The sequence below is a fragment of the Fopius arisanus genome, unplaced genomic scaffold (genome assembly GCF_000806365.1).
Source record: "Fopius arisanus strain USDA-PBARC FA_bdor unplaced genomic scaffold, ASM80636v1 scaffold00166, whole genome shotgun sequence".
In the NCBI taxonomy this organism is placed as follows: Eukaryota; Metazoa; Arthropoda; class Insecta; order Hymenoptera; family Braconidae; genus Fopius; species Fopius arisanus.
In genome coordinates, this window is record NW_011887905.1 from 1 (window position 1) to 19,578 (window position 19,578).

Genomic DNA, 19,578 nt, shown 5'->3' on the forward strand with positions numbered 1-19,578 from the left:
TCGCGCTGATTACGAATCTGGGCGTATTTTTGCGCTAGGATGCATAGAACGCGAGATAATCGAGTTTTTCTAAAAAAAAAAAAAATCGCGAAAATCGACTTCACTATCAGCGAAAAATCGCGGTGAGGTACTACAATGCCCACCCGCATTGTCACTCAAACCCCCACTGAGCGGCTCAGTTCTGGCGGGAGAACCTCACCCCAAGAGAAAGCGGTGGCCGCACCCAATGGTGGGGGGTCTACCCGTCAGTCGACTCGGTAACTGCCTTAGTAGCACTCCCGCTGGAACGGCCGCAGGATATATTGTTAGAGCTATAAAAATCGAAGAAGAAGCACTCCCGCTGTCACAGGGACCAATCGACTGGGTGAATTTTATTTTCTGAAAATTAAAAATTTTTCAATTTTAGTGAATACCTCCTCGATTTTCATGCTCCCCTGATACTTTTCGCAAAATTTAAAATTTTTCAATTCCAGTGAATGCCTCCTCGATTTCCATGCTCCCCTGATACTTTTTTGACAATTTTCAATTTTTCAATTTCAGTGAATACTTCCTCAATTGTCATGCTCTCCTGATACTTTTTCAAAAATTTTGAATTTTCAAATTTCAGTGTATACCTCCTCAATTTTCATGTTCCCCTGATACTTTATCAAAAATTTTCAATTTTTCAAAGTCAGTGAATACCAATTTCGTAACGGAGAAAATAACATTCACTCTGTCGACTGACCCCTCGGACAGGGGACTGCTCCTGAGGCAGTTACCGAGTCGGCTGACGGGCAGACACCCCATCTCTGCGCGTGGCGCCCTCTCTCTCTTGGTACTACGATGTTCGTGGGGTCACTCAAACCCTCAGAACTGAGCCTCTACTTTAGTCAATCCTCTTTGCTCTTTGCACTCTACTTTTTTATCACTCTAGAAATTTGAATGTTCAGCGAGAGGTGGCGATGAGGACCAAATCCAAGGGATTGTCAGGTGAACAGGGTGAACAGTTGAGTTTTGTCAAAATAAAACATTATTTTTTCGTATTTTTTTAGCCAGTTGAGTCCCTTTATTGCTGTAGATTCCTGTGAGCAGCTTGAGTAGTTTTGTATCTTTTTGTAGGGAGTGAGTTGTGGGTCATTTGTTCTCTCGATAATTAATTGTATCTTGATTGATGACTCATGTGTTGAGTTCGTCTCGCTTATGAACAACATTCAGTCTGTACATTGACAGCTAGATCTCCAGCCTAGATCTCCAGCATCTGCACAGCTACATGTGCCAGCGTTATTTTTTGTTTACCTGTGGTTTTTATTATCCAGCAAGACGGGGGCCGAACAGTCAGCAATGTCCGTCTCACAGATGGAGAGTATCCTTTTTTATAATCGCAGGATGTAATTTTTTGAAGGATCAGGTTAGGAGTTGAACTCCTAAAATGCTTTATTTCAATCAAGTAAAAATATTTATCCATTTGTAATAACTATTTTCTCAAAACGAGAAATGAATTTCTATATCATTCGAATTGGAGTCTCTAGGGGATCTAAAGATATAATTATTCGAAAAACGGAAATAAACAAACAGTGCAGCTACAAATTGATCATTCCTTAAATCTTCGACACAGAGAATTTATTTAATCTGAAGTTCGCTGTGAAGGAGCTGGAGCGAAACTCAAAAAAATGCGAGAAAGAGGAGAAAGTGGAGAAAGCCAAGGTGAAGAAAGCCATTCAAAAGGGTAACATGGAGGGTGCGAGGATACACGCTGAGAATGCAATTCGCCAAAAGAATCAGGCCCTGAATTATCTGAGAATGAGTGCCAGGGTGGATGCAGTTGCCAGCAGAGTGCAGACTGCCCTCACCACGAGAAAAGTCACCCAATCGATGGCTGGTGTTGTCAAGGCCATGGATGCAGCTATGAAGTCCATGAATCTTGAGAAAATATCGAATCTCATGGACAAGTTCGAAAGCCAGTTTGAAGATCTCGATGTCCAGAGTTCGTACATGGAAAATGCCATGTCACAGACGACTACAACGAATGTTCCTCAGGCTGATGTTGACTCGCTGATGCAGCAAGTCGCTGACGAGGCCGGGTATGTAGTTCTCCACAATAATGAGTGCAATCATTAGGGACGATAAAATAACGTGACATTTATCTGTATTTTATTCTTCAATTAGTTTGAAATTATTATTTTTTACAAATCTCTTGTTCTCCAGGTTGGAGTTGAATATGGAGCTTCCATCTGGGCAATTAGGAAGCATTGGCACCTCGACAGCTGTCAGTCAGGAACAGGACGAACTCACACAGCGACTGGCGCGCTTACGCGAGTAGCACCTGTCAATTTATCACTGATAACTCATTCGATCCAAATACACCGTGAGAAAGAATATACCTTTACTCTGTAATATAATATATTATTTTATCGAGGAACTCTAACATTAATGCTGCATTGTATTGTCGATTACTTTCGAGGGCGAATAGGGTTTCTTAGGCTGTTAACCCTTTTGTATTCTCACAAACCAAATGGAAAGGCTAGGTATGCCCGATATTCCGTGAAAAACAAAATCCGGGGATCTTGTATAAAATACAATTAAACTGTTTGATTTGCTTGATGGTGAGTTATTATTTTTATCACCAGATATTTGGGAAAATAAGAATTTATTGAAAAATTGTGGGTTGGGCTTACGATTAAGAATGTCGAAAATGTTCAAATAATGAATTTCAGAAAGTTTTATTTTGTTGTTTTTTTTTCATAAATCTCCAAATTCAAACGAACCGCTAAACTTTCTGCGCAGTGAATGCAACGCAGTAGTTCCCAGGTGTGCGCGTGCCCAGTGTTTTCTCATTCGCACGTGTTTTGTTGTGGAATTGATTTTCTCTGACAATTAGGGCAAAATAATAACAACCAGTGCTTTCTCTTGCTGAATCTGACAAGTGAGTACCTCTTAATTAATTTAATTACAAAGGTTTGGTGAATTACCAGATAATTCGAGGGCGATTGAGATTTTTGAGGTTAATGTCTTCAATCTCCATGCTCACTAGATTATCAGAAGGAAAAATATATTTCTGATCTTTCCAGATTTTTTTTATTAGAATGGCAAAATCACTGAGAAGCAAGTGGCGAAGGAAATGCAGAGCTGTCAAACGCGAACGTTATGGAGCCAAAGAGCTCGCCAGATTGAAGAAAACCCTTGGTATTGATGAAAATACCACCCAGCAGGACGTGGAAATGTCAGATATAACAGAAATTGCAACAGGTAATCACTCAGAATTGACAAAGTTCTGGATTTTCTGAAAATTTTTCGGAAGGAATTTTTCTGTTGCTCTTATACTCCATTTCTACCAAAAACTTGCAAATTAATTGAATGCCTCGTTACCTCTTCGTTATTGAATTAATCTCGTGGATTCATAAGTTAATTAATCTTTCAAGCATAAAAGACAATGAAATTTCTTCCGTAGTGACAGACGCTCAGAAGATCAGAGAGTCCGTAAAGCCTGAGGGAGAAAACCCCCAGGAGGGGGTGATGGAGGTGGAAGGCAAGAGAATTTACAATAAGAGGACTATGAAGGACCAGTATGGTAATTACCCAGTGTGGATGAACAAGAGGAAAATAGTCAAGCACAAAAAGGGCAGAGGGAAGAACGCCAAGGCCACTGCAAAACAGAGCAAACGACTGACGAGAAGACAGAAGAAGAATGCCCAATCAAAATAAACGAAACCACGTGAATCATTTTCTTCACGATTTTATTTTTATTGAATACAAAGTTCGTTGTAACGAGTGTCGAATGTAATATTTAGACCTATGGCAGTGATAGTGCTATGACTATAGAGTTTATCCCGGCAGTGACGAACTATAGGCGACGAGGTCCTTCAAATAATCGATGAGTTTTCAAGGAATTTCTTGGAATCTAAGAGAGCCACCGAGATGTTTGTCAGTGCATTTTTTCTTGTCTTCATTTCTCTCTCTGAAAAATTCCTGGGTAAAATTTTCTTATCTCTTATATTCTGCGATATTCGTGGAACACTAGCAACAAGTTGCCTTGTTACCGTTCACTGTTTCGATACAGAAATCATAATTTGCTACTTTATATCTTGTAGAAAAAATAAAAAAACGAGCTCTCAGTTTAAAGGTCTATAGTACTATTTTTTAATTATTAAGATAAGGGGATGGCAGGGGATTTATCCATTCATGATGCCAGGGCGTTGTCCATTGAGCCTGTGATCGAGATCGGCCACTCGTTGAATGAGATAGTCCACTCTTCTGTGTTCTAACTCGAATTTACTTTTCAAATTCGTCATGTCCTGACGGACTGGACCGAATGTCTCCAGGAGGAAGTGCAGGGCATTCTTGGCTGCCAGTCGTAGCTCAGCTACACCCTCCACTGCCTGATCGATCTTCGTGTTCAATTGAATTGTTTCAGTCTCACGTCTCTTCTCTCGCGCGAACTGCTGAAAATCACGAGGGTGATGCGTTCTTTTCATTTTCAATTTTATATTCTCGCCTTAACAATTATTTTTGCAATTTTATAATTATCTAAAAAAATCCTTTTATTCAGTCACCCAAAAGCAAAAACTTGAGAATGAAAATCTCAACTATTACAAACCTTGCATTAAAAGGAAAAGGGAGAAGTGAATGATTATTACTTATTACTGTTCTGCATTACACAAATGAAAATAATTAATGTCGAGCGATTACCTTCTCGAGTTTGTTGAGCCTCCTGATAATTCCGTGGAAATTCTCGTCCTCCCCGTCGCCGACTTCATTCTCGGTATCTGAAAAAAACGAAGAGTGTGACTCAAACGAAACACCAAGACGAGAATATTTCCACGGTAGTGGGTATAATTTAGTCGTTATTTTTATTATTTCACTTGAGAGTGTCGTTGGTTTGAGCAGAACCCAAGAGTAACCCACTGGCATTTCTAAATTCGCATGGGTTACCGCTGTAAAGATAGTTTTCACGTGCATTGCTCCCTCGGATAAATAGGCACGAGAGGTGTGGGAATAAGACGATGAGTTGTACAATTACCATGAGGTTTTCCATCGGTTCTTGTGGTGGTCGTGATACCGTAGTCATTCTCTAGATCTCGTGCCTCCAATGCTGTACCATCGCTATCTGTAATAAGAGGTGGTGATTGGGTTTCGGTGAAGTGTGGACCTTTCGAGGGTGAAAATTACCATTTTTCCTGCAGGACTGACCATCCGGTTGCAGGTGAAATCCGTATCGGCAGTGACATTCGTAACTACCAGGTATGTTCGTGCAAATCTGGGCACAGGGCTTCTCTGTTATGCACTCATCCACATCTGGAGGATAAAAATATTATTTCTCCATTCCATCTATTCCCATTCTATTTCACTCTCAATTTTAATCGTATGTACATTTTTTTATATTAGCAACACTCAATATATAAAATATATAATAATATAATATAAATATATAAAATATAATCCTCAGGCTCTTATGACATTTTATAACTCACGCTTTTCAAATAAAAAAAGGAAATTATTCAAATTTAATTAAATAAATTTGGAGTTAAATTGCGAATTTCCTTTCGCTAAGGAAAAATTTCGAAAGAATTTGAAAGTCCTGGATTATATCAAATTGTATATTCAGAATTTTATAGAATGAATTATCAGGGAGAATGAGAAGTAGAAAAATGCTGAAATCGAATTGCAATTGGAGATTTTTAGAATTAGTCGTTCTAAAAGATTGAACTTGGATAATATGGGCCCGCGTGTTCTTAAGTGGCTATTCAATTGGACTCAACGATCGAAATTGTTTGGGTATCGGGATAAATAGTAGCATTAATGCTCTCGGGAGGATATTTCCAGGTCTGGGGATCGTTACCTCGGGTTTATGGAGGCGCAGGCGGGCTCATTACTTAGAAGATAAGATGTTTTCGATTCTTCCTGCAGCAAAAACCGTTGAAAACACCGCGAGCATTTAAGATGGGCCTTCAAATCGTTTATTATGCATCAATTGACCAATATTTTCTCATTGCCGTATCTCAGGGAAATAACTTCCGCTTTTCTAAATGTCGAGCCTCTACTCTGGAGTTTTTTTATCACTCACTAATCCAATTTAATGCCCCTTTTCCGTTAACTAAGCGAAATTAATTACATTTTACATGATTTTATTGAATGGTTCATTGCTGGAAATTTACTTGGCACTTGTCCAGTGCAGCTTCAGATATTTAACAACAAATTATTTACCCACGATTTCCAGATTTCTTCGGCTATTGAACGACAAAAATACACTGAGAAACACAATTGCTTTTGCCAAGTGAATTTATACGGCAATTCAGTGGCGAAGTGGTACACTGGGATAAATGCATGTTTTTTCGAGTTTAGTTTCTCCCAATTATCTCGGGATTGAAGGAAAATATTGATATTTCTGTAATTACCTTTTTTGTAGCACTCATCTTTCTCTCGAAAAAATGTATAGTTCAAAATATCGCTATCCCCCTTCAATTCCGAGATATTCGCTAAATAGTGGTTTCGAAAAAATGGAATTGTCTAAGTTAGGAATAGGACTTCTCAACAGAATTCATTTAGGACTTATGAGAATTATTTTTCTCAGTGAGGATAGACAACTCATATTTGAGATTTTTATTTATTATTGATTGGATTATTGGATAGAAAAATTGAATAAATAATGTTGATACCTATTTGACACTGGGTACCAGTGAAACCCTTGGGACAATTGCATTTGCCATGGGTACCGCAAATACCGCCGTTGTAACAAGGTGCAATGCAGGTGGCTGTAACAATACATTATTCACAATTCATGGACAATGACAAATACTGTACTGTTTAATGCGATTTCGCTTACTCACGTCTGTTGCAACCGTAACTGGTAGGTGTTACTTGGGTCCATCCTGGGCAACACAGGAAACCTGGTGTCGATAGTTGGGTGTATGTGAACCTGGAAAATCAATTATCACATCTCGTGTTCATGGGAAAACAGGGATAATTATTCACCTTATTTGCGTGCCAGCGTGATTACCTGCCGGTGGTTGCCTCGTGCAAACGCGCCGTCTAAATACGGAAATTACGATTTAAATACACTGGGAAAAAAATGGGGGAAATTGTAGTTACTGCTGGCAAATTAATTTGGATGAGACAAAAATTTTATCGGGCATTTTAGGTAGCGGCTTTTATATCGAGTGGATATTCACTTAGGGGTATTTTTGGAAAAGACTTCGATTTTTTATTTCCGGTGGAATTATTGGGAATCATCCGGTCATTATTACTATTCAGGGAATTCGCGATAAAAACGTGGATTTCGCCGTTTTCAGTAATTTTTCATGGAATTTTCCATTTTCAATTCCATGAAATTTCATAATTGACTATTTTGAATCCCAGGCTTACCAAATTATTTATTTTTTGTATATAAAAAATTATGACTTTTCATATCGAAGTGATTTATCAGGAGAGAACTTTGAAAATTCTCTCGTATCAATCGTTTCATCGAATAGTTCACTCTTTCATTGGGCATTTTCATTAATCTCCGAGAAATGGGAGAGTAATAAATTCAAGTGAAGTGGAAAAATCCTCAAGATGATGGGGGTGATGAGGCTGGACAAGTACTGGTGTGAGATTATTGTGCCTCGAGGGCTTGCAATTAAAATGCAACGATGGGAATATTCACGAGATGCCATCGAATCGACTCCTCTGCACGAGAATTACCTCAACAAAATCGACCAACACAGATTTATCTTAACAGTGAGTTATCTCAATAAAAAACACACAAATAATAACCATAATTAATAATAAAATGACGGACCACCATACTTTTTCGATTTGCCCGAATTCCAAAATAATTTTTAATCGAATTTTTTTGTTTTTTTTATTTAAAAACATTTAAACCATTTACTTTGCTGAATTAATATATACGTATGAAATACATATGTTTGCAAATAATTTTAATAATATAGTAGAAGGGTATATCTACATTATGACGTGAGTACATGGTCTTAGGTTTAATTTTTATTTTAATGCTGATGTGGATTTGACTTTAAATTCTGATTGCCCTTGAATTTATCCATTTACTTGATGTCTTTTTGTTTATCGGATATCTGGCGTAATTTTTCGTCGGAAGATAATTGATTGTTTTAGTTAGCTCTTGACTTTGGTCTTGCGCTAAAATTCGCGTGAACTTTTTTGGTGTTTACGTTTCAAGCCATTCAATGCGTAAACACTTTACCACCGCAATGCATCATATCTGACGGATATTTAAACATCAGCCGAGTCGTCATGGGCTAATTTCAGAGGCGCATCAGATGCACGAAAGTTCATTGGTCTCTTGATCCCAGAGCATTGGATTCCGCAGAATCCCATGTCCCCGAGAAATATTTATTTCAGGGATTTAAATAAAAATTCTCTGGATTTCTTGTCCTCAGATCAATTCATCGGACGATCAAGAGAATGATTACAATATTCATGAAATTTCTCATTCTAGAACACTGTGCAGCAAAATAAAATAATTTTCCAATTTTCCCTCATTTTTGTTCTGATAGAAATTGGAAAATTATTATTTTATTGGATATCCAAATAAATCCACTGAATATAACGTGAAAAAAATGGAAGAATTATAAATAATTATTGGAGTCGTAGATTTCCTGAAGATTAACGGCTGGGAAAAATTTCCAGTTTTTTTCATTTAATACTTGACGATTAATTTTTCACAAGTTCAGTGACTTCTCATTTTTGGCAGACATTGAGTAAAAAGTTATACATAACCACTCGAAATTGGAGCAGTTCTTGGATTCTCCGGGTTTATGACAGCCTAGGGAGGGATTATCGGTAGTTCCTCGGGTTTGTATTCGCCGGATTGCGAAATTACTTGATTACAGGGTTTGAGACGAGCCCACGAGTGACGGAGGCACGCCTCAAAGTGCAGGTGCCAATAAAGTGTCAGATCATACCCTTAATTATCCCGCAATTCCACGGGTTACTATCTTCTTCGTATTCCTGCCTCGAGTTATTTCTTCTGCAAGGAACCTTGAGGTGGAGGCGAAAGCTCAAGTTGATGGGGTGGACAGAACCTGAAGCTGAACCTGAGCGTTTGAATTATTTCCAGAATAATTCCCTCCAATTTCAAATGCTCCCAATTTTCCAATTTTCTCACATTTTCATTTCCCATTTTTTTCACAGTTTCATTAACTATTGTAAATAATTTCGAATAATTGTAATTTCGTAATGGAATTAAACCAATTAATTAGATAAAAAATTGAATTAAATAACTGACGAGTAGAAAATTTATAAATGTAAATTCAGAATAATTTAATAGTAATTTTTTGCAAAGTATATTTTTTTTTTGAACTCGGTTACACGAAATTGGACTATTCAGTTTGAATTTCGTTCACTGGTTATTTCGAGTAGTTCCCACAGTTGACAAATTTTTTTTTCAAGACCCTGGACAACGGTCTGAGTATCCTCATTGTTTCATTACTAATATGGAGAGCGGGGAAACTCGTTCTTCCACGGTGGTGGGCTTATATATAGCCGAAGCCAACCCGACAAAGATCTTTAAGCAGAAATAAAAAAAAATCCAAGCAAGCCACTCCTGGTGGTTTTGCTGGACAGTTAATCGTTCCATACCAACTCAGCAACTTTGTAGGGGACTTGGAGACATTCCGTCCGACGACAATTTGGCAGACTGCTTTATTATTTCGTCAATTGCAATGACAATAATTATTCCTCAACTGCAACTCAATTTCCGGAATTTATAACTCGAATAATTATTCATAATTCCTTCAAACTTTCACGTTAAATTCACCGGATTTATTTGCATATCCAATAAAATGTTCTGAACTGAATAAAATGAACGAGAAATCCGGGGATATTTTTTTTTAAATCCATGAAATTAATGTTTTTCTGCGGAATCCAGGGCTCTGGGATCAATCTGGAATCAAAGGACCAATGAAATCGTATTGATTGGTGCGTTTCTCAAGGAACTAACAGCATCAAATCCAAGTACATATGCCTCATGTACCTGGGTATCTCGAGACGCCCACGACCTATTCATCCATACCGCCCTCTCCCATCAACCTTTCCCCAGGAAACTATCGCACTAATGGATTCGCGTTCCAAGGAAATCGTAAATCTTACCCCGGGATACGTTCCACAGTTACACCGTAGCCACTTCGCTTGTGAGTAAATTTGGGGTTGAGGAAATTGCAAGGCTAGCTTAACTACTTGTGCTCAGCACCGAGCATTTCTACCACCAATATTCCCCGGAGATGAACACCGAGAACAACCGATGGAGGAATTTAATTGCCCATTCAAACTCCTCTAGAGATGAACAATTTATTCTCATTATTTATTCTAAAAAAAATCGATTGATTTGTCTGAATCCTTCGATTTAATTTTTTTTATTCCAAGAAAATTTTTTTTTTATTCCAAAAAAAAGTAACGGGTGAAAATTAATGAACGAAATATTGAATCGAGTTTCTAGAGTTTTCACTGGGAGTAAGAAATCATTTTCTCTGTTGTACTCAGTAGCTGTAAAATGTGCCGCGATAAGACTGAATCCTTGCTCCAGTTGGAAATTATAGAGCGGATGTTAATTTAATACAGGAATTGTTGCCTAGGAGTTGTCTAGCAACAAGACCTCTTTGTCTTGACAACTTGAAGAAACTCGAGGTACTCCAGTGCGATGTATCATTCATCGGTTAATGGAATGAAACTGTTGATCAATTCAGGAATCGATCGATTCAATATAAACTCGGTTGGAAGTAATCAAAGACATGGGGCTCTGGCTATAGCTCTGTAGTTTGAATAATCCCTGAACTCACTAATTAATCAGTCAATCAATTCAATCTTCCCGATGTCTGTAGTTGCAAGAAACATTCACTAATTTATCAGGAAAAAATTCATCTCCCAGTGAATTTCAAGTGTTTAATTAATTCAGGACTCTTTTTAGACAAGTTAAAAAATTAGGATAATCCGGTGAATAATTTGTCCTGGGAGAAATAATTGTTCGTTTCGTTAACGACTTTTAATCAGCTGATCAATTACGAATATCTGTGCAGTTCTATTATTCATGGTCTCGATCGAAGAGCTAAACCAATAAAATTCACTGGAATGAGAACTCGAATCGTTCAAACAATCTGAAAGATTCATTGTCTGGGGAACGTATTAATAATCCCAGATAATCCAACCGCAGAATTATATCCAATTACATAACATATCCCTCGTAACACCATCGAATAACTTCCTGAACACGAACCATCGATCGGTCTAATAGATCTAATCCTATAGATTATTGGTGTAATCAGCTTATGGCTGGTGCTACTCTGGATTTCCTCGATAGCTGGACGCATCATCATCATGGGTGCATGTCGATAGGATTAATAACCACTGAATGCTGTTATAATCCAATTTTCATTTGGTATCTATCAGATTTTGTTGACTCGATAAAGCATGTGAATTTAAATGACGAATTAACATTTTTTTTAATGAATTATTCATTCTGTATTTATATTTTTCAATAATAACAAATTGAGTTCGGATAACAAAAATGATTTTTTTGAATTTAACTAAAAAAAATTGAATTTTAAATCCTCGAATTTTTTTAAATTGTTATCGGATGTGATAATAATTGAATTTTTGAATTTTCGTACAGTGGATTTACTCAAGTAATTATTTTAATCAGTATGACTCACCCAGGATGATGTTTCGTGTAAACCGGTGGTGAAGTGGTGAGACTAAATCCATTGAACCCCTCCCTAGCCCTGAACCGCTGATCCCCTTGATAGCCTGTCCTGGTGGAATCGACAGCAGTGAGTCTTCCAGGTCTGTCTTCCTGATGAGGGGATGGTGTCCTGGTGTCATCGACGGAGGAATCGTCGAGTTCTCTCGATCGGTGGATTCTTCCTCGACGATCCGTATCTACCGATTTATCCACTGAATCGCTGTGCAAATGGTGCCGATGGAGATGATGGGAATGATGATGGGTCCTGGTGGAATTACGGGAGAACTGGAGCTCAGTGGCATCCACCGGTCGCCTCGAGGTCATCAGGATCAATAAACTCACGAGACCGGTCAACCTCGTGATAGTCATCGTGATATCCGATTTTTTTTCGCGTTACCTTCAGTCCTCTATTCACGAAGGGATCATAGCTCTCGATTGGATGAGTAATTAATTTATTGGGTAATCCCCTAATTATCTGCAAAGTGGTCAACCGATTTTTTTAGTTTTCAATTCACTTTCCCTCCACTCGTGGGGTATTATATTTTTAATAATCGTTTAATTTATTGTGACAGGGACTTTACGAGAATCTAAACAATTTTATGCCAGCACTCGAGCGGAAAACAATATTTCATAAATTTTTATTACAAGACGAAACCATCCGCTCTCGGCGCAATTGTTGTAATAAAAAAATATATGAAGCTGCTTAACGAATTTTCTCATAATCCACTGGATTTTCCGAAAAGCGGTTTGAGTCGACTTTGAATTATTGCAATATGAAAAAAAGATTCGAGTCGATTTAATTCGTCAAAAATTTTTAAAGGACCGAGGAAATTGTTTACAATTAATGGGATTACAGTTGAAAATTTATTGCGATTTCAGTCACAATTTCTCAATAGTGCATTAATCAGAAGAATCAATACAGAATTAAATAAAAATGTCACAATTTGTTTAAACGAGGAACTGGCCAGGTGGAATGGATTTTTTGGGTCTCTGAAGAATTTTCTTCTGTGGGCTTCACCTGGTTGACCACTTGGTGATGCTTTTCAATCGACTGATTGGCTAATGAAGACTGAGACAAAATCGCAATCTCGGAGTTGCGAATTGTCGGAAGGCTGAGCACAACTGAACACGAGACACAGACTCCAGTCTCCACGTGCTTGAGTTGTTCTGATCCCCACTACATGCCATCCTGGCCAGGGGAATTCTCTCTTTCATTCTACCTCAGCTCTCCTCGTCCCCCATATTTCTTTTTTCTCTCAACCTCTCGTTACTTTTATCTCCTGTTCGTTTTTCATGTTCCCCTCTTTGGTCTTTCGCACGCACGAGCTCTGGTTCTCTCATTCTCCAACGATGGAAGCTGCCTGTTCCGTTGCACTTTGACTATCTACATCCTTGAATGTCCAGCAGTTACTGTCCTGGGAACAATGCACCCCGAGTTTCTGCAACTCTATAGCGAAAAACATTCATTACTTCACGATGAAAAATTCTCCGGAAAATTTACTTTAAGAAAATAGTTCCTGGAATCGCCTGCACTTTTCTCGCAAAAATTTTCTTATTTTAAGCAATCAGCAATTACAAAAATAAATTGTAATTGCTGAAAATTATTTTTTGTATTTGATTAAATATTGTGTTTATATCCATAGAATATTTATTATTACTGAATTCTTTAATCGAGTACTGGAGATATATAATTTATTCCTGACGTGATCTCAGTGATCTCTCATGCCCATTAATTCTCATTGACAGAAAATCCTCGAATCCAATGACTTTTCCTGAAAATAAATTTTTTCCTTTGTGTTACGAGTGCACATTAGTCACGGTGGAGTTTAATTTGCACTTTCTCTTCAATCTGCCATTTAAAATATTGTTCTTTCGCTTTGTTTACACGTGAATGAGTGCGTATGGAGTACAACCAACTGGATCAGCATCCTTGAATGCTGGATTATTCTCGGCGACAGGACAATGCACCCGGGAATTATTTTTCTCGTGCACACCGCATGTCCACACCTTCGGGTTGATAAAGGTGTCACGGTACATTTGCAAATCCGATATACGCATGAGTCATCTGACATGTACAGAAAAGTTACCGATTTTTCATTTATTTAATCAAAAAATCAAGAATTTTCAGAAATTCTTCTGTCTCCAGGTGATTTCCATTAGGTGTTAATGATGATTAATAATGATCCTAGTGCTCCAGAAGATGGTTAATGCAATTTTTCGAGATATCTGCGATTTTTACATTTTAGCATTTTTTGAAAGGATTTTTTGATGGGTGTCTACATTAAACAGCATCCTAAACTTCTCATGCAAATGAATCCTTGGAAATTTTTTATTCCTCAGGGTAAAAGTTTTTTACGATTGACTATATTTTTAATATACGTTGAAAACCGGTACTGGCTCATCTGAAAAAACAGGGGGATTGTGTAAACGTGGGTGATTTGCACCGGATGTTTAAAAATAGATTATTTTCAGAATGTGTCGAAGTTGTTTATTTGTAGTTTGCGAGACATTTTTGACATCTGTCATCGGTTTTTATTTTTATTTTTATTACCTGGAGTGATAGTGCCTTAAAACAATTAATTCTAATTGACAAATAATATTCAGTTGGTAAAAAATATGTGAATTGCGATCCGATTATTCATCTGATTCACAATTTCCTTGATGTTCTCATACCCTCCACCTGCATCTAGATGGATATTTGTCGGCTTTGTCCCAACGCTTATCTTGTAACGCAATAATTAATTGCGTAAATCTTCCGACAATGAAAGGACTCAGTCAATGTCTCCACAACCAGGAAATCCAATGATTCATTTGAATACATTGATGCACGCCATCAGGATGACGACCTCATCCTAAGATTGATGATATCCTCAATCTTCTTCTGGATTTAATTGAACAGTCTAATAAATAAATTAATAAATATTCACTTCAAATTACATAACGATAATTAAAAACAAGAGTTTTTCAATTAAAGTCCTTGAATTTCGTCTAAATAATTGACTGACAATTACATCAATTTCAACGAATCAATTACTGATCCTGAGAGTGCTCTTCCCTGTCTTTGGTAGAAATATCCCCGGAGTAATTGAAAAAGTCACTTATCCGTAAGATCTCAGGCTCATTAATTTTAATTAAGATTGAGTCGTAGAATCCAGGGATTCCGTGAAAATAATAAGTCTTGATTGTTCGGGCTGAGGGAATAATCCAAATTTCTCCGAGTTTTTATTACTGGGGGAGACAGAAATACATATCAACCACTCTGATAACTACCCCTCGAAAATGCGGAAGAAATCCAATTGCAATGGGGTAATACCAGCCAAGTCTCTCCCAAATCCACCCACTCTATTATCTAACGTGAATGTCAAGGCCAAGGATTGCTTCGTGCATGCCAGGAATTGGAAGAAATCGAAATTCCCAGAGCACGCGATTCTGGTACCACCGAAAAGTTGCATAATTTATTTGACCCTCAACGAACGGCGACGGGCTGAAAAAAAAATTCTCCACTCCCATAAATATTAATCAATCTCAGCTATTATTCAGGAAAAACTCTCTTATTCAGGCTTCAAGGTCATCCTAGTTGACTTTTCCTGGTTCTCCACGTACACCAAAAATATTCATTTCCAAGACGCTTTATTAATAAAAATTAATTGATTACTCAGAATTTGCTGATTATTTTGGAGTGATGTAATTATTTCCCCTCAAACCAAATAGGAATTAATTTGAATAATAACGTTTACACGTACATAAATTTAAAACAATATCTTCTAAAACCAAAATTTTTTTTCAATTCACAATTTTTCAGGAGTCGCCATACAAAATCTCTGCAACTTTGTAATATTCGAAATAAAAAATAATCTTCGGGTACACCTGCAAGAAGTGATTCACCCCGAAGTAATCAGTGGCGTTATATTAGACGTAACGAAGACAATGGAATCACCAACTTAGCGTAATGAATCTCCGGAATAAAGGTGATACCATCCGAATGCCCATTCCCTTTCTATTTTCACAACGAATTCCTTCTCATTGTCCATTAACCCAGATATGGATTTTCAGTGACAAGCACGTGTTCTAATTATTCTATTCGCGTAATGAAACCGCTAGATTCATTGTTCAAATTCAAATAAATGAAAATTCAGAGAATGGAGATGTGATTCATCAACGAGAGTTGATTGCCACAATTACTCTCCATTAATGCATACAAAAATAACAATAATAATTATAACAATTCCAATTATTCCCATTATTATTCATATTATTATTCATATTATTACTATTATTAAGATAATTGCAAAAATTTCCATTGGAGACTTGCAGGAGAATTGAATTAAAGAATTCTTTAATAAAAAAACAAATCGCAAAAATGTGCAATTTTTTTTCAGTTTAATTCGCTGTGTGGAAAAATAAATGGAATTTTCCAGGAAAAATTAAAACCTATGGAGATGAAAAGTTTAATTCTATACAAGTGAGTAAACGGCGGGTGTCAATTGAACCCCTGAATTAAGTGAAAGACTCTCAATTTTTATTCTTGCGATTGCTCAGTCCTCGAGAGTGGATGATACGGGTCACGTATTCAGGTTTTGACCCACTTCCTCAAACTCGCGATGCACGTAAGAGCTACGTGCTTGATGATCAATTTCAAAGAGATATGGAGTAATAAGGAACGAGGCAAAGATATTATTATTCAAATTATTTATTTATCAGCGTTAATTCATGATTGGGATTTTTCAATTTCAATTGATCTTTTTAAAATAACAAATTACCTCATTAGAATAATTAACATTAAATTCTATTGATGCATCCGATTAGTAATTCCAAGGCTAAGTGAAGTTGCAGTTTATCCGTTACTTTGTGATTAACTTTAGTTCATAAACTGTCACGTCAATCCTTTGTCTAAATTCCTCATCATCAGACATTATATCCATCAATTACCCACATTTTTAATTCAGTTTGTACATAATCACTCGTAAATCACAGTTTAAAATCGATACCACGAGTCCCACGAATTCGTCTGGTGAAAATTCATTCAGGTGCTCGCTATTCCTCGGGGGATGTGTCACACTCCGGTGCATATCATCACACGATAACAGGAATAATAAAAAAACCGATAACGAAATTGGTATTATCGGGTCAAGGTTTCGCCAGTGCATCGCCGACGACTGAAAATCCCCGTGAGTTGTCAGTAAATTTTACATGTGCAATTTTTACCCTGTACCGCAAAAAAAAAAAATAATTTCATTCAAGTAAAGGCAAATATTATTTTTAATTGCAAATGTATAAAAAACCCCTCTTACCTGCCTCCCCCCCCCCCGCCCAATAAATGAATTACTTCTCTGAATAAATTTTTTTAGTTTTCTCAAGTTTGAAAAATTAGGCATAATTACAAAAAATTTTTCTGTAATTTTTTTAAAAAGTAATTTTTATCCACTACTCGGATTTTTTATATTTTATTACAATTTAATGTGAATTATTGTGAAATATTATTTTTCAGAGTTGAGATGTTTAATCGAGAAATCTGAGTCGACAGCAAGACCCAATTATATGCCTGATGAAAGAGAAATACTTTCAAATCTCACGAGCGATTGCAATCACGGCCATTCTATGTTTCGCGTTGTTGATCGACCCTTCAATTTCAGGCAGAGCGCCAGCGATTGGATTTATAAGGTCAGTACTTCATCTAGAAAAATATCAATTTCCCTCGGAAACCACTCGCGGGAATTTTTTAAACAAAAATTCTCCATTCCATTTAACAAAATCGCGACTCATCCTCGATTACAAAAAAAAACGACCACAAAAATTCTTCTTGCGTAAAAAATTTATTTGTCAAAAGTAATAATTTCTCTAGATATATCACCACGTGTCAGTGGAAATAGAATAAATTTAAAATTTAATAGAAATTCTTGGAGACGTTGGGATTCAGATAGAATTTATCGACATGTGGAACACCAGATGATATTTATTTCCTGCAGATGTTGTTTCTGTGGTCGAGGGAGCCGTCTCAGAGTCCTCGGGCAAGTCCCTGGTTCGCTTGGCTTGCGATGGCGATAGTAATTTGGAGTTGTCGTCGGCAAATCCTGCGGGCAATCCTGACACTCTCCCCATTGCGACTAGTTAAAAGACGCAATACCTCCCACAATTGCCAGTTTAAAAAATCAACATCAAGAGAAGAGATCACCGAGGAGAAGATCAGCATGATACTCCATCCGAAGCACATGACTGGTGTCCGAGCGAGGATGAAAAGAATTTGTCCAGGGGATGGACCCCATGTCTCCGACGATCTCCACGAAATTCCTCAGGTCCAGTACAGGGTCACCAGGAGTGGTCGGGTCTATGGAAAATATCCCCACAAAGTTGTCATTCCTTCGTAAACAAAAAAAAAACCATAAAAAAACATCTGGTATTTTTTATTAATTTCCGTATTTAAGAAGGAATTCATTTAACTGGATTGATTTAATTTAAATCATTTAGTTGAAAGTAAAAAATTATTTTGCTATTTGGTGGACGTCTCGCGATTCGACAGCTCACCCTCGATCATGACAAATTTGGGAGTTGAAAAGTATCAAATGACCAGAATGACAGGGTCAGGGTCACTCGAGCTCATCAATCATCGCGACACGAGTCGAATGAAAGTGAAAAAAAAAATACCGAGAACTCTCTGAGTTCTCCCAACTTGTTCAAGAATCATTAATTCGGTGGGACTAGTGTCAGGTGTTTCGGACAATTTTCCGCTTTCTTTGTACATCGGATGTAAACACTTACGTCATGCTTTCCCCTAGTCTCCCAGAATTCGTCAACAATTCATTTGATGGTGTACTACAAATACCCACAAAATAATTCAATTCAATAATAATAATACTGACAGCAATAACAATAATGATAATAAGAAGAAGAGAAAGGGGAAGAATAATTCAAGAGTTTCGCGAATCAATAATTGAGAGCATTTTTATGATAGCTTATCAGCTGATGCAAATTAATCTAAAGAATTGAAGTTATTGATAAAAAATCAGGAGATTTGTTTTTGAAAAAATCACTGGTGGGAATAATTTTATTTTATCAGCTTGACGATCAGGGCAGAGTGGATTGGAGATGTCTGGCGCCTAGTTTGTGAGTCGTTCTTATCCCTCCATTTACCCTCTGCATTGCACTGAGATCAATAATCGTCGCGTGCGTTAGGAGGGTCTAGGACATCCACCCTCATCCCCTTCGAGTCCTCCCACATTTTTACATATTTTTTTTTATCTAGAAGAAGTTTGCGTTCAGTCTCATCCTCAAATCTCAACTTCTTGCGCCCCTGCAAATGATAACCGGTTAATTACTTATTTCTATTATATCTATAAAAAGTTAAGGATAATGAGCTAGGGCGCGCATTCACCCCAGCTCATTTTCATTTCTATTTCTGGTGTATCGATTATCGATGGGACTCGAAGAAATCGACACCCTTTTTTACCATTTTTACCCACATTTTTCTTTATTCGTACCGTCGGGCTTTTTTTTTATTATTATTATTCTCGCAAGAACTGGTTGCAACGAGAATGGGAGACAATGGTGTCCCACAAGTTTCATATCGGAGATGTACCAATTTCAGGTGGACAATACCCTCGACGATTTTAGAATCGGAACACGAGGGACTGTAGGCACTAGTCAGGGATGGGGTGAATGGAATTCAATTGCGCCGAATTTCATTCAGGGATGGGTATCAGATTTTTTTTTTTCCATTCGTGGGAATTTTCCGGGGATTCTTATTTACGAATGTTCGCCGATTTTTCGCTATTGGGGGAATTTCAATCGTTGGAATGTTTGTGTTTATTTCGAATTTTTTTTCAGGGCGGATTTTTTGAAACTATTGCAAGTATTGCGAATTGAGGACTTTGAATGGAATGGATTTCCTTCCGATTTTATTTTATCATTTTCCATAA

The 19,578-nt window shown here is 37.3% G+C and overlaps 4 protein-coding genes across 9 annotated transcripts; 3 read left to right on the forward strand and 1 right to left on the reverse strand.

Annotated features, from left to right (window-relative positions):
- The first annotated feature begins 887 nt into the window (after positions 1–887).
- Positions 888–2,580, forward strand: Chmp1 (charged multivesicular body protein 1). Of its 2 annotated transcripts, XM_011314449.1 has the most exons (4): positions 888–985; positions 1,099–1,342; positions 1,595–2,060; positions 2,185–2,580. In XM_011314449.1, the coding sequence occupies exons 2-4, from the start codon at positions 1,321–1,323 to the stop codon at positions 2,297–2,299; spliced, it is 603 nt and encodes a 200-aa protein (XP_011312751.1). In that variant the 5' UTR covers positions 888–985; positions 1,099–1,320; the 3' UTR covers positions 2,300–2,580. The 2 variants fall into 2 exon arrangements, with proteins under 2 accessions (XP_011312751.1, XP_011312750.1); XM_011314448.1 differs by having other exon boundaries at positions 889–1,342.
- A 196-nt stretch (positions 2,581–2,776) lies between these two features.
- Positions 2,777–4,098, forward strand: LOC105272355 (protein LLP homolog). 2 transcript variants are annotated; one of them, XM_011314457.1, is made up of 3 exons: positions 2,777–2,902; positions 3,062–3,225; positions 3,428–4,098. In XM_011314457.1, the coding sequence occupies exons 2-3, from the start codon at positions 3,063–3,065 to the stop codon at positions 3,679–3,681; spliced, it is 417 nt and encodes a 138-aa protein (XP_011312759.1). In that variant the 5' UTR covers positions 2,777–2,902; position 3,062; the 3' UTR covers positions 3,682–4,098. The 2 variants fall into 2 exon arrangements, with proteins under 2 accessions (XP_011312759.1, XP_011312758.1); XM_011314456.1 differs by having other exon boundaries at positions 2,778–2,902; positions 3,048–3,225.
- slow (slowdown) lies at positions 3,920–12,802 on the reverse strand. 2 transcript variants are annotated; one of them, XM_011314455.1, is made up of 9 exons: positions 12,684–12,802; positions 11,637–12,140; positions 6,949–7,005; positions 6,804–6,892; positions 6,633–6,728; positions 5,146–5,271; positions 4,997–5,083; positions 4,666–4,742; positions 3,920–4,415 (listed from the first exon to the last, which is right to left on the reverse strand). In XM_011314455.1, the coding sequence occupies exons 2-9, from the start codon at positions 12,032–12,034 to the stop codon at positions 4,149–4,151; spliced, it is 1,197 nt and encodes a 398-aa protein (XP_011312757.1). In that variant the 5' UTR covers positions 12,035–12,140; positions 12,684–12,802; the 3' UTR covers positions 3,920–4,148. The 2 variants fall into 2 exon arrangements, with proteins under 2 accessions (XP_011312757.1, XP_011312755.1); XM_011314453.1 differs by having other exon boundaries at positions 3,920–4,418; positions 12,684–12,799.
- LOC105272353 (uncharacterized) lies at positions 5,152–18,031 on the forward strand. Of its 3 annotated transcripts, none has more exons than XM_011314452.1 (3): positions 5,152–5,217; positions 17,154–17,326; positions 17,632–18,031. In XM_011314452.1, the coding sequence occupies exons 2-3, from the start codon at positions 17,204–17,206 to the stop codon at positions 18,028–18,030; spliced, it is 522 nt and encodes a 173-aa protein (XP_011312754.1). In that variant the 5' UTR covers positions 5,152–5,217; positions 17,154–17,203; the 3' UTR covers position 18,031. The 3 variants fall into 3 exon arrangements, with proteins under 3 accessions (XP_011312754.1, XP_011312753.1, XP_011312752.1); XM_011314451.1 differs by lacking the exon at positions 5,152–5,217 and adding an exon at positions 16,503–16,840; XM_011314450.1 differs by lacking the exon at positions 5,152–5,217 and adding an exon at positions 16,503–16,833.
- Positions 18,032–19,578: the final 1,547 nt, after the last annotated feature.

Coding starts and splice junctions, on each gene's coding strand:
- LOC105272355 (XM_011314457.1), top strand. CDS start 3,063: ATGGCAAAATCACTGAGAAGCAAGTGGCGAAGGAAATGCAGAGCTGTC. Junction 3,226..3,427: donor TATAACAGAAATTGCAACAG/GTAATCACTCAG, acceptor TTTCTTCCGTAG/TGACAGACGCTCAGAAGATC.
- LOC105272353 (XM_011314452.1), top strand. CDS start 17,204: ATGCCTGATGAAAGAGAAATACTTTCAAATCTCACGAGCGATTGCAAT. Junction 17,327..17,631: donor CCAGCGATTGGATTTATAAG/GTCAGTACTTCA, acceptor TATTTCCTGCAG/ATGTTGTTTCTGTGGTCGAG.
- Chmp1 (XM_011314449.1), top strand. CDS start 1,321: ATGTCCGTCTCACAGATGGAGA. Junction 1,343..1,594: donor GTCCGTCTCACAGATGGAGA/GTATCCTTTTTT, acceptor TCTTCGACACAG/AGAATTTATTTAATCTGAAG. Junction 2,061..2,184: donor CAAGTCGCTGACGAGGCCGG/GTATGTAGTTCT, acceptor CTTGTTCTCCAG/GTTGGAGTTGAATATGGAGC.
- slow (XM_011314453.1), bottom strand. CDS start 12,034: ATGACTATCACGAGGTTGACCGGTCTCGTGAGTTTATTGATCCTGATG. Junction 7,006..11,636: donor TACACGAAACATCATCCTGG/GTGAGTCATACT, acceptor TTCCGTATTTAG/ACGGCGCGTTTGCACGAGGC. Junction 5,272..6,632: donor TGGTACCCAGTGTCAAATAG/GTATCAACATTA, acceptor TTTATCCTCCAG/ATGTGGATGAGTGCATAACA.